General features: G+C 36.0%; 1 protein-coding gene across 2 annotated transcripts; it reads left to right on the top strand.

The window, feature by feature from the left end:
* The first annotated feature begins 584 nt into the window (after positions 1 to 584).
* LOC137743510 (serine/threonine-protein kinase TOUSLED) lies at positions 585 to 9,516 on the top strand. Of its 2 annotated transcripts, none has more exons than XM_068483413.1 (16): positions 585 to 1,168; positions 2,042 to 2,131; positions 2,446 to 2,652; positions 3,849 to 3,905; positions 4,067 to 4,174; positions 4,316 to 4,360; positions 4,956 to 5,068; positions 5,231 to 5,297; positions 6,127 to 6,193; positions 6,393 to 6,487; positions 6,606 to 6,785; positions 6,949 to 7,159; positions 7,309 to 7,573; positions 7,838 to 7,892; positions 8,212 to 8,373; positions 8,969 to 9,516. In XM_068483413.1, exons 1-16 carry the CDS (start codon positions 920 to 922, stop codon positions 9,062 to 9,064), a joined length of 2,067 nt encoding a protein of 688 aa, XP_068339514.1. In that variant the 5' UTR covers positions 585 to 919; the 3' UTR covers positions 9,065 to 9,516. The 2 variants fall into 2 exon arrangements, with proteins under 2 accessions (XP_068339514.1, XP_068339513.1); XM_068483412.1 differs by having other exon boundaries at positions 6,946 to 7,159.
* The last annotated feature ends 4,422 nt before the right edge of the window (positions 9,517 to 13,938 follow it).

The following is a 13,938-nucleotide window of genomic DNA, read 5'->3' as shown; positions in this document are numbered from 1 at the left end:
ATATGCACCTTCAGTGGAAAACAGGACCTACGATTGAAGATTTTGCTTTTAATGCTTTTTATTAATTAAAAAATTGTTAACATAAGGAAAAAATGTGCATCTAATCAAATTATCACGTATAACCATACAAACTTTAAATTTAGGGAGTATACTATAAGGACTCTACCATTGGAGACAATGCTCATTCAGGGACACAAAGATTCCCTTTGAAGGAGTACTCAAAAGTGGTGGTGGGAGTCCTTAAATAGGGACTTTCATTGAAGATACCCTTAGTCTCTGAATTTAGTTCAATCCGAAATAGTCAAGTGCGACAAATACACCTAAAGAGAATAGAGCGTAATTTAGAGAAAATAGAATGCTTTCTGAATGGGTTGTACTTAACAACCATTCATTCGAGCCACAAAGACCCAGTATGTGGCCGGCCTAACCCTTCGTAAATGAGTCTCGAGTAGAGTTTAAGGGGTGTTACCGCAAATAACCTAAAGTTAAAACATTGGATTCCAATTTCCAAAAAGTTAAGACACTAAAAGAAGACATTTAAATATGAGAGTCTAGAACCAAAAGCAAAGAATTGCAGGGGCACGGGCATCGCGCCCAAAACTTCACTCCTCTCCCACCGCAACCAAATGCGATAAGTGTCCCAAACAAGTCATTCGTTTCTTATTCCCCCAATTTCCTAGCTTTTGCTTGCACCACACCAGACCAAAGCTTCTTCCACAATCCCCAATTTCCCCTCCCCTCCTCCCCTCCTCCCCTCCTCCCAATTTCAAAACCCTAATTCTCTCTCTCTCTCTCTCTCTCTCTCTCTCTCTCTCCAACATCAAAAACCCCTTTCTTCCAAATGATCTGAAAATTTTGAATTTTGAATTTTATTTTTTACCCCTAACTGTTGACTCTCGTGATTGGTTTAATATCAGCAATGTCGGATGACATGCTCATCCATTTCTCCTCCAACTCCTCCAACCAGTCGGACCACTCTCTGCCCACCAAGATTGCCAAGCTCGAAGCCCGAATGGTCGGCAAGGCCTCCTCCGCCTCCGCCGCCCCTCCTGCTCTCCAGCCGCAACAGCAGCAGCCGCAGTCCGCTTGGTCCTCCCTCTCCTCCGCTCCAAGATTCACCGCCGCTGACTTGGCCGAGCCATCAAGTTCGAGTGATTCCGACGACGATGTAAGTCCTTTTCTCTCTCAACTCTGTACCCATTGCTTGTAATTCATTGAGATGGTTGGGTGCTTTCAATTTTAACTAGTTGGCATTGATGCTGATGGTAATTGGCAAGTAGTTTAGCGAATTGATCGATTGTGGGTATGTTTATTTACAGTTGTTATGTCCACTAAATTGTACTTAATCGATGAAACTGTTGTCGTTGTGCTGGTAGAAGCTAATACTAAGTTGAATGTATTCAAAATTTCAAAACCGTCTTGATCTACCTTACTTGAGTGATTCACTAAAATCAAACAATACAATTACAAATTGGATTAAAGGCCTGCAAGGTGATAAAAAAAAAATTCGAAATTGCTCATGGCATTACATACTTGATAATTAAATGCCAAATTAATGAGACTGGATATGTCGAGAGGAATCAAAACAATATTTGGATTATTAAATAGCGAACTGATGGACTAGATTGTGCAACTGGAATAGGAAATTTTCTTTTCTTCATACCATTTATATAACCCTTACATTTGTGAAATTTCCATTCACAATTATGATTTGCTTACCAAGTTGGGATTGCATGCCTCTGTCAACAGTTTTTGGAGTTGTTTTTTCCAAAGGATTTTCTGTTTGTAAGAAACGAAATTGTTTATAAAGTTGAGATAATACTAATATCCAGCAGTGAACAAGAAATCCACTTACAAAACGAGAAAATACCAAAAGAAGCTATCTTATCCTTTGAAAACAATCAGTTACATATCATTGTATTTTGATTTAGAATTTAGACATGTTTAACAGCGTTAAATACATAAATCTTATTAAACTATCAGATTCTTGGATCTTCTCGAGTTGCTATGATTTATGTTCAAGTTCATATTCTTATGACAGAATGGAGAGGAGTTTCTGATACAAGCCAACACTCAGAAGCGCCAGAAACTTAAAGAAGATGGTAATTCAACCGTTCTTGAACATGTTGAGGTAGGCTCTTGTTCAAGTTATATTTGGTTGGAAGCTTTAGGATAATACTGTAGCCACTGATTTTAATTGATCATACACACGATTAGTTTCTTGGCTTCAAATGATATAATCTAAATCAGTTCTAGCATGTTTGAGGAAGTACGGTTTTAGAAAACTCATCAAAATACAATTTAGATGAAAAGTTGGGATCATGGTGTTCATTAGTTTACTTATTTTTTTACATCCAGGAAATTCTTCTTCTTCCTTTCTTCTCCTTATAAATGGACTATATATAAATCTTGAAAAATTAATCTGAAATAAAAAATCACATGCAGGCAGTGGTTGATGGGAGGCAGATGGTTGTAGAAACCACCGATGCCACAGCAACTTCTGATTTAAACAAGAAAAAGCATGGTCGTGGTAGGGGGCATTCAGTTTCAAGTAGGGTTCGCGGTTCAAGAGTCAGTGATCAGACAAAATTATTAGTTACTCCTTCGACAGTTTCACCTCTTAATGGTCAGTCTGAGAACCCATACAATAAGGTATGCTCGTACGCATGAGCTGTTTCAGTTTAATCCTTATTCTTTTAAGGTAGCAGTTATCTTCTATGCATCATTATAGTCTGCCGTCATCAGGCTGTTATCTCTTATGCTCGTATTTTATTTGTTATGGTTAAAAATTATGTACTGTATTCTGTTATCAGGACGTGTTTTTTCTTTTAATGGACTGGGCCAGCTGTATCTGTTGTTCTCTGTATAAAAAATTCTCGCTATATATTTTCTTTGCCATTGTTTAAATGTTCTCTTTAAGATCATATTTCTTAGATAATTGATTGAGGATCTGTTAGCTACGAATGGAGTTTTATCAGGACCTGCATTGAGGATCTGTTAGCCACGAATGGAGTTTTATCAGGACCTGCATTTCTGCTTGACATCTGTCTATTTTTCTAATTGAAATATTGACTACGAAATGCCAATGCATATATGTCACCTGGTAATGTGGTGACATTGACTGCCACAGCTTATCACTTGGTTTACACACATGGCCCTGTGTATGCTTTTGTTTGAAGTTTTAGTTAATATTGTTCAAAATATTTTATGAAGTTGAAAAATGAAGGCATTTAAATATTTCGCAAACCTGGGGTGTAGAGAATGTTTGTGAGTTTGGCAATTTGCCCATTGTGTCACATGTACCTTACATGTCTTTTGGTTTGCTAAACTAGGTGATTAAAATTGTACTAGTAAAGAAGTGGCTGAAAGAATCTGCAAATGATGTCGAAAGGCAATATATAGTGATATTGTGGTGTGATGGCAAATCATGTTTCCATTGGCGTGAAAAAATGCTCACCAGAAACTATAAAAACCATATATATAATCCTCCGATAAAATTTACGATTTCCCAATTTTAAGCCATCCCTGCATCCTATTCCATGTGTGTTTAATCTGGTCCCTCTTTCAAGTAGACTAAAGTCAGATTTAGAGTTTTTATGGGAGAGACTAAGATTTTTTAGCATCTACCGGGTGTCAGCACAAAAACATGTGGGATAATTCAAATTCAGCTTAATTTAGTTGGAGTTGCAAGCTTTTCTTCTAACTTTCTCTTCTGTACATCATTTATGATCAATGGAAAACTTGTCTGTTTTGACATGTACTTTTTTCTCTGGGGTTTATTCTGGTTGCTGTATGTAGAACAGAAATATTCATGAGCACAAACTGCTCTCACACGTTCATACTTTCAGGATAGGGATAGCAGGCCTAAAGAGCAGCTTTGGAATGACAGCCGCTCTTCACTAGATGTATGATTTGGGGATTTGTTAAGTCATTTTGCAATTATTTGGTACTCTGATACTTATTTGGGGGTGGTTTTTGTTTTTGGGGTTTTTGGGGGGGGGGTGGACTTTAAATGGTTACCCTAGAGGCACATAAGTCATAATTGTACTATTCTTTGTCAAACTAGGAGGAGGTTGCATCTTTACGTGCAACAGTTGCTTCGCTAGAGGAGGACTTACGAAAATCACGTCAAGAGGCCTCTGATTATCAGAATCTTTGCCGTCAATCAGAGAAGGTAATAAAGTAACTGCCAGTATTGTCCAGGGAACAATATCTAATGTAGTGTCACTTTTTTCTTAGGCTCTTGTCTAGAATGAAAATCTGTTCATCTTTGTTTTCTATTTTATAGCCTTACATTGTTGTCTGTGATGTGTAGGAATTGAATGAGGTAAAAGACCTTGAACAGAAAATGAAGCCAAAGGTGTGCTCTTCTGGACAATTTATATTCATCAGTATTTCCAATTATATTACATTGTCGCATTTTGTTCTTTATCATTCGCTGTCAACTTTCATGGGAAAACAAAGTACAGATAGACTTTTATACTAAGTTGCCGTATTCTGTTTTAATCTCTTTACTAATAATTTCAGTAAACTAGTGTGGTAATTTTATTATACCAGTCTTGTCAATTGAAAATTTGTGGGCGGGTTCTAGTCCTGTCCCTTTATTGGAGGGCCTTAACTGTAGGCACCATTGGAGTGGTCATCCAGTTCTCAAACAGCCTTTAGTTTAAATTAACAGGCTATTGTGTGCATACTCACATACATAAATGTCATTTTAAAATGAGACTTGTGCATTTCGTTCAAGATAGGTCATCTTTTAAGATTCATTTACACAGGAATCATGCTACAAAGCCTCGACGGAAGTTCTTTTGAAATGATTATGAACTGTTGGATTCATTTTTCTGTATACAAGCAGCGGGTCAGAAATGATTGCATTCTGCGTGAATTTTGTGTTTATCATTTGTTTGCTGGAAAATTGATGTGATGGATACAAGTTCTGGTTTCCACTTATGCAGAGAACAAAAGTGATCTCCGATCTGCTGATATCTGTTTCGAAAGCAGAAAGGCAGGAAGCAAGGTTGAAAGTACGACAGGACTCTTTGAGGCTTGGCAATGTGGGTGTCATCAGGTAATGCATCATTTTATTGCAGTTTCTATATTTGGTACTTTGAAAGGGTTCTTCGTGCTTGAGGGATTTCCTTGTCGTTTCAAAATTTTTATGGCCTCTTCTCATCCTAGTCATTCCATTTTCCTTCCAAATATTTCGCAAATAATTTTCTGTCCATTGCAGAGCTGGAACTGTCATATCTGAGACATGGGAAGATGGGCAAGCCTTGAAAGATCTCAATGCTCATCTTGTATGTTCTTATCAGACATTTTTCTTTTAGTTTGCTTTGTCATGTAGCTTTATTATTATGTTTAGCCACAGTGAACTTTTCTACTTTTATGGCCTTCTTTTTGGCCACTTATCAAATAATCTGAACCATTTTTGCAAATAGAAGTGCATTTCATAATGCTTGAACCAGAAAGTACTAGAAAAGAAAAAGGTTATATGACAAAAACAATGAGTATTAAGGTTTCCCTAGCAAAGTCACATTAGGATTCCAGACTACGTACTGATCTCTAAAGTTTTTAAGGTTTTAGTACATTATTAATTAGAGATTATCTTTCCTAAGTCTTGTTTGTATGCCAGTTTCATCTCACGGTGTGTGCACATATCAGACTTTCAGTTATCAGTATGTACTTGTTACAGCATTTCTATATTCCGGTTTTATTTTTAATTAGTATCAAGGGTCTGTGAAGCACAATATGTAATTTGATTTAGTTTGGTCTTAAATATGAAATGTTGGTTGGATGGTAACTTTCTATTCCTGGCCCCTTCGGTAAGGATGTCATGAAATTTCGTCACCAGTGTATATCTATTATAAAGCGTATATCTTTGATTTTAGAAGGATTTTCTCCTGATCAGCTATGAACATTGTAGGTTTAGTGCTACTAGAGCTTCGATGCTCCTTGTTTAAGTTCATAGTGTCTTTAGAGCTTCCAGGCCTAAGGAGAGGATCACACTTTCTTTTCTCTCTACAAATGCTGTCTTTTAATCAATTTATGATTGTTGTACTTTTTCTCGTAGATCCATTTTTGGATTTTCATATGGCATTTATTAACATATTTATGTTAATTTTGTAGAGACAATTATTAGAAACTAAAGAGGCTGTTGAGCGGCAGCGAAAGTCATTGAAGAAAAAGCAAAGTGGTAAAGTTCTTATGCATGACTGTTCTTATTACCGTTCTTGTTTTGGTTAATTTGGTTTATACCACATTCTAGGAATTCAATCATTTTTTTTGTCAGTGCAATTTAATCATATGGTGTCTGTTGGAGTTAATCTCTGTTTCACTCTGTCTCTCTCACTATCTATCAATCCGTTGGATTTACGGATTTTCATTTCCTGAAGAAAAGGGTGATGGAGTTGATGCTGAAACTGGAATGCAAGAAGAACTTCTAATTCAGGATGAGATCTATAAATCCCGTCTTGCCAGCATCAAACGAGTAAGCTTACTAGTTTCTTTAATTTCTGTTTTGGATTTTTTCATTCTGTTTTTATTTTCATTAGGAAGGAAGTCCTGGTTTTCTCATTTGTTTGTCGTTCGACTATGGACTTCTGAAGGAGGAGGAAGTTATCCTGCGTGAAAGAGACCGTTATGAACTGGAGAAGGGAAGGCTTATACGTGAGATGAAACGCATACGAGATGAGGATGGTTCCCGTTTTAACAATTTTCAGATTCTCAACCACAGATATGCCCTCTTAAATCTTCTTGGCAAAGGGGGATTCAGTGAAGTTTACAAGGTCAGAACTTTGAGAATTGTGGTTTGATATCTAAAATTATTCCCACTAGTTTATAGTAAATGTTTATATATTGGATGAAAAGCCTAGAAAATTCATTTGCCAATGTTGGCAATTGTAAAGAAATACCTTTTTGCAGTGATTTGAAGTGAGAAATTTCCAGCAGGCATTTGACTTGGTAGAGCATAGATATGTTGCATGTAAGCTTCATGGTTTAAATGCTCAGTGGAGTGAAGAGAAGAAGCAGAGTTACATACGGCATGCAATCCGGGAGTACAATATACACAAGACTTTGGTTCATCATCACATTGTTCGACTTTGGGACATTTTTGAGATTGATCAGAATACATTCTGCACTGTCTTAGAGTATTGCAGTGGTATTTATACTCTCAACGTTCTGTCCTTTGAATAATCTTTGTTTATTCTAAGATGGAGATATTAGTAGTCGGGTCTTGTAGACAATTCTTGTCTCATTCTTTCTTTATCTCCCTTTTGGTTTTATTGATATTTCCTTTTCTACCCTCAGGGAAAGATCTTGATGCTGTCCTTAAAGCAACGCCTGTGTTACCTGAGAGGGAAGCTAGGATCATTATCTTTCAGATATTTCAAGGTCTTATATACTTGAACAAAAGAACACAGAAGATTATACATTATGATTTGAAGCCTGGAAATGTTCTATTTGATGAGCTTGGGGTTGCAAAAGTTACTGACTTTGGTCTAAGCAAGATAGTGGAGGATGATGTTGGATCCCAGGGTATGGAACTTACATCCCAGGGTGCTGGAACTTATTGGTAAGTGATGCAACTCAGCTTAAGTACATCTGCAGGTTTGCATTTGCTTTTAAAGAAAAGAAGTTCAGCTTCCCTGGGAATTTGAAACGATGTTTGAACTTGAAAATTAGTATCTTCACTTTATTATATTTATTGGGAAGAAATGGTAACCTTTAAGCTTTGTTGTGTGTCTTCACGTGGCTCTCCTCTGTCTTCTTCTCCTTGACATTTTAGTACATTTGGTTTAAGTAGCAGAATACGTAATAATTTCTTTGTTATGTGCAGGTATTTACCTCCTGAATGCTTCGAGCTCAGCAAGACACCTCTTATATCCTCAAAGGTCGGTGACTTTAATATATTTGTATTGCCTAGTGACAGCATGACATACATGTGCAACCAAGTGGCCAAATGCATTTATGCTGCACACACACTCTCTGTCTGTCTGATAAATAGATAACTTTTCTGTTTTATATCGATATTGTTCAAGCCTAGTCTAGACATAAATTTTGTCGCGTACTAGACTACAGATGCGATTGGTGTCCCCTGAGTCTTCTTACTTGGAAAATAACTTATCAGAAAACCAAACTTTTTCTCTTTGCCCTTGATTCTTCTCAACTTCGGTTCCAAGGTTTTTTGACACGGTCCGTCTTGGAAAGCAGGTTGATGTTTGGTCAGCAGGTATTCTGTTATACCAAATGTTATTTGGAAGACGGCCTTTTGGGCATGATCAGACCCAGGAACGAATACTACGGGAAGACACAATTATTAAGGCTCGAAAAGTTGAATTCCCTTCCCGACCTTCCATCTCAAATGAGGCAAAGGTGAGTTGTGCTCACAGTTGGTACAGCATGCTTAATTTTCTTTAGCGGAAATAGTTGGTTCTTAGAAATAATCTATCTTGTGCTTCAATATAAAGATTTAACCTGGGAAACAAAGATTTCATGGGCTGCTCACTGAACCAAACATCTTCTCAGAATGTATGAGTCGAATAGTTGAGCAAAATATACAATTCAAAAGGTGGATCCAAGAGTTATTTTATTCATGTATATATGTGAGACTACGAGTATTTTAAAGCAAAGAGATTTTAATGAAAGAAAAATATTAATGTTGAAAGGCTCGGGTTCTTGAAGGCTTAGTACCTTAATATCTCCATGTATAGCAACATTTTCAGCAATCCTTCGAACTTTTTCTTCCTAAGTTATTTTGATTGCTAAATTTACTGCCATCTTAGAAGCCCATAACCCTAGACAGCAGAGTATTTGAACTAAAAAAAAAAAAAACCCTCATTGAGAGTATTTAACTTAAAAAAACCTTGTTAAGTGCGTATACAAAAAATAACTCCTCATTCACTGATGGAGATGGTTAGCTGAATTCTGAGCAACTCGGTGATACCATTTTGCATATTTCTATTGGCAGGAATTTATTCGGCGTTGTCTAACATATAATCAAGCAGAGAGGCCAGATGTTTTAGGGATTGCTCAAGATCCATTTCTCACATACTCAAAGAAGTAAATCTATACAGCTAAGAAGAATTCGGCGCCACAGGATTTTGTTTGATTTCCTGCAATACGCCGCAAGGAATTTTGTACAGTTTGTATAGGTTTGTTACTCACTGTAGCTGTGGTGTACTTCCATCTTAAAAATGGTGGCGGATTCGGGGGTCTTGTATTTTGATTCCTTGTTTGAGTGGGATGGACCTGATATACGGGTGGAGGCAGTAGGTAATTTTCCCCTGCCTGTCTTTAACTTTCGTTTTTTGTTTTTCAGCTGGGCTTTTTGCTTCTGAGTTATCCTTTTTTGATCATGTGTTGGCACTCTCATTTGCTAATCTTTGACAAATGGCGGGGATAAAAATTTTCTTGTCCTCTGCGTTGCAACTTGATCTCTATACAATGTACTTATAAAGTTGAATTCAATTGTTATGGTGCCTCTATATATGTCATCACTAAGGAACAGTTCAGTGTAAATTCTTTTGGATGTCTGAAATTTGAGTGAAGGCGATCTGCTTATTCGTACGACTGGAATTAAAACTCCAAGTGATTCCGGTGCAAAAGCAACTGAGTTACAAGTTCCTTCTTGTGTTAGTTAAACAAGGTGCGATATCCGATGAAAGATATTCCCAATGTACGTTTTCCGTTGTCTTTTCGCGATTTGGTGTAATCGTACAGGGATGTGATTTCGAACAACATCTAAATGAACCACGTTTGTAAGAAATTAATTGGGAATTCAATGTAGAAGATATATTACTCATACGGAATGACAAAACTATGCTTAAGAACGTAAAAGTTTGGTTATCGAACATGTTCTCCATGAGATACGGGCATCTTCTTTTACATATCGGGAAATGTAAATGCTAGTTTTGCTCCAATGTATAGAATGTTGACATCGAGATATAAATTTGAATTAAGAGATGTAGGCCATCATCTGATGACTGTTTAGTGTAAGATAAGCAGCTTCTAATGAAAAAACGAAAGGAAGGATAGTCCCAATAGAATGATTGTTCTATCTCACTTTCGGCATTTTTCGGCCGGATGTTGGTTGGTTTCAATGTATAAAATTTCTTCAATACGGTCATACTTCTATGGAAATATCTAAAAAATCAGAGAAAGATAGACTTCAACTCATATCGGAGAAACTTTTAACTATAGGCTAAAATTAATAGGTATCGTCGATATTTTTGACACATATGATAAATATAAGGGAAACTCTTATATTTCATCCAAACCAATGTTTGACAATCCCTAAAGTTTCATTTTAAATTTTCATCATTTACATCGAAAGCAACCGATATTCGATAGATCCATCAATATTTTCACAAATTTGCATATTGATATTTCCACCGATATCGATATTTTAAACACTAGTTGGTTTTACATGTTTTGAAACGTCTGCATTGGAGCTCCTTCCACTTTCCGATTGGTTCAATGGTAAATGTGGCTTTATATTTGCATCCCAAATTGGAGATGCCATTAGGATTAAATTGCATTGAAATAGAATAGAACGATCGGTCAATCTCAACCTAATTACGTACGAAATATGCTAAAACGGTTTAGCATGCAAGAATCAAAGAGAGACTTTCTTCATTTTCGACATAGAATCACCAAGGACATGGGTCCTACCCAACTCCTAAGAAGCAAACTGAGAAAATTGAGATGGCAAAAGTTTGAGGAAAGTCTCATGTTACATTACTTTGTTAAGTAGTCGCACAACCAATTTAGTTAGAATATAATAAGTCACACACTGGCCAATTAGTATTACGGCTTAGTGATATTCTTCTTTATTTGAAGGTGAGAGGTCTTAGGTTCGATTCTCGTCAAAACCGAATTTGAACCACATTATTGTTCGCTCATTATGAGGCTTAGCCCACTCTTCCACCCCTTTCGTATAAATAATATTGTTTGTTAAAAGTAAAAGTTAAGTCACACACTGATAATAGTACTAACTGGAAAATTGCCCACGCATAGCTACAGGTTTTGAAACTGTAACGCAAGACTGGCATGAATCATTTTGACAGAAAGAGACATAAATTGTTGTTGATAGCATGTCTTGATGAATCATATTGGATTGGTGATAGGAATATTTATTCAAAACACCTAATCCATTTCCTCCTTGGATCCAGTTGTGCCCTATATATATATATATATATAAAATGTCCTGCAACGTTAGAGAGAAGTGTGCCGCACCTACCATTCATCCATTAAAGTTGCTGGAATTTTCAGAGTTCTTTCTATCTTTGTTTTTAAGTTTCAATGTTTATTTTAGATTACTTTTTCGTTATGATGAACATGTGTAACTAAGTTTCTTTTTAGCTAGAGGTGAATTCAAAGTCATGATTATATATTTTATATAAATTGATTACATCCAGTTATTATTTCATAAAACACGAATACGATTTGCTTATCTGCTTTATAGAGAACTTATTCTTGTATGTTTATTAAGAGGACCCGCTTAGTTTGCATGCAGGGATTTGATGCTAGAATATTAGGAAATTTCACCTAATTGTAATGAACTTATATTTGCAAGTAGTAAAAGTCACTAGTCATGATTGAGTTAATTAAATCATTGGTAGGAGTATCATACTTTTCATAATTACGAATGCTTTGTCAATACTTATGATTTTCACAAACTTAATAATCTTCAATATGTATCTTTATCATGAAAAAGTTAGGGAACTTGAGAAGAATAATTTGGTTTCGTCCCTGAGTCCAATTCAATGAACTTAGGAAAATCTGAGAGTTAATTGGTGTTGTTCACTGAATTTGAGGCATTGTCATTCATGGTTTATAGAAAGAATAACTAGAAATTGATTTGTATGCATATGTTTCATGGGTGAAGAAGAATCCTTTAGCTATCATTTCATTTGTATTCCATTCACAACTTAATTTTCTTCTAGCCATTTACTTTTGTTTTACTAATATTCGTCCAAAATCCCGTAGTCACTGTTTTGTTGTTAGTTTAACTTAGTTTTTAATTTTATAAGTTTATTTTGTGTTGATTACCTTCTAATCCCCGGAATAGAACGATCCCTACTTACTCGTACTACGATGGCATAATTTACGGGGTTTAATTTGTGTGTTAGTTTCTACCACATCAAACAGTGGCAGCCTTATAACAAGATTTGACGACGCATAGAGTACGGACTGCAAATTTAATTCCAACAAGTATGTGTAATTATGAATGACCACGATTGAAAGACCCACAAATTCTATATCAAACCACCTAAAGGCAGAAGCAACATAATTGCATTTTCCATTACATTAATCTACAAAACACACATCCCACTTAGCCAATCTCAAAAATGTATAAACTAACACAAATGATTCAACATAATATGAAAACCAAATACAAAAGTAAACTGTTATGGTAGAATAAGTATTTAGCTTGCATTTAGATTGAATTCAGTTTACATCAACAACCCATCCACAGTAAAAAGGGTAGAATTAGAAGTTTGACAAAACCAAATATGTAACCACAAAAAAATATTGTTTTAACATAAGAAACTAAAGCAGCATGTAGTCCACACATATTTTGTCTGTATATGCAACGCGACTAAATACATGTCCTGCAAGCCATGTTATCGCCTTAACTATTGTAAAAAGATATAAAAACATCTTCCAGTGCTTGCAGTGCATAAGTTTAGAAGTAAAATGCCCAAAAAAACGTACACATATGTAATTATATGCACTCTGCCATATTAAATCCTTGAGAAATCATTTCTTCTAGGAATAAACATCTCCAACATCGAAATAGAAGTGGGGGAGCAAATCTCAATAACGGATGGATGCAAAGATAGTATTTAGATAACTAGCCAAATAATGCACTAAAATTATACTTTTCTTTTATTTTTATTTTTTAGTCTACTATCTACTTAGTGCGCCGATAGGAAGTTTGTCTGAAGGCTCTATTTTGGGAACGATTGGCTTAGAGAAATCTCATTGTGGCTGGCCTTCCTTATACGTTTTGCTGTCAATTGATGTCCAAGTTAAAAGGTCAGAATTAAAGGTTCCAAATGCACACAAAAACCGTGAATATATTGTTGAAGTTGCGTAATATAAGAAAAAATCAATTTTTGCTTTTTGGCAGGTTCAGCGAACAATGTTTTTTTCACACTCCTATTTGATGCAGGTAGTTGGATTTCTTCAGTGCGACGTTCCAAGGGTGTAAAAGAGTTAGGGGTTACAGCATCAATAACCTGCTTCTTAATATTGGTAGCAAGTGTGCGTGGTTCAACCAAGCTAATTGTCGCGCCATATAGTGGTTGCTCCTCAACTAATCCATAAACATCAAAGTCCGTCCTGCCAATTTCCTTGTTCTAATAACCAAACTGCAGTTGAAATTTTTTGTGGTGCCAACCAATTTTTTATGTTGTGGTGGTAACACAAAAGAATCATCATGCCCATCTTCTATGATGACAAAGTGGTAAGATACGCCCAAAAAAATCATCATGCCCTTCTTCTATGATGACAAAGTGGCAAGATACGCCTAATAGTTTTTCAACGTGCCTTCTTATCATCATAAGGTTGAACTGATTTATGTTGTCCTCCACAATAAAATTAATCTTGAACCCAAGACGAGAAATATAAAAACAATGTTAAAATTTGGATGTGAGTGTTACAATGGTTCATAGCACTCAAATGTTGCAAATGTCTTCTTCACAAGACGGGCAAGATTTGTACCACCATCCTTTGCTTAGATCGTAACCGACAATGGTCGCCCGACACATGAACCTTGCATCCTATTATGATATAGATGCATTAATCGCACTAAAACTCTTTAGCAAAAGAGATGAAGCACCCAAAAAGCTGAACAAAATTGGTGACTACTTGTTTACGTAACCAAAATGCAAAATGAAAAACAAACCAAACACAGTAGGATTAGAACGAAAT

The sequence above is a fragment of the Pyrus communis genome, chromosome 8 (genome assembly GCF_963583255.1).
Source record: "Pyrus communis chromosome 8, drPyrComm1.1, whole genome shotgun sequence".
NCBI lineage: Eukaryota > Viridiplantae > Streptophyta > Magnoliopsida > Rosales > Rosaceae > Pyrus > Pyrus communis.
The sequence above is the reverse complement of the archived record's forward strand: the minus strand, read 5'-3'. Positions and strand labels throughout refer to the sequence as shown.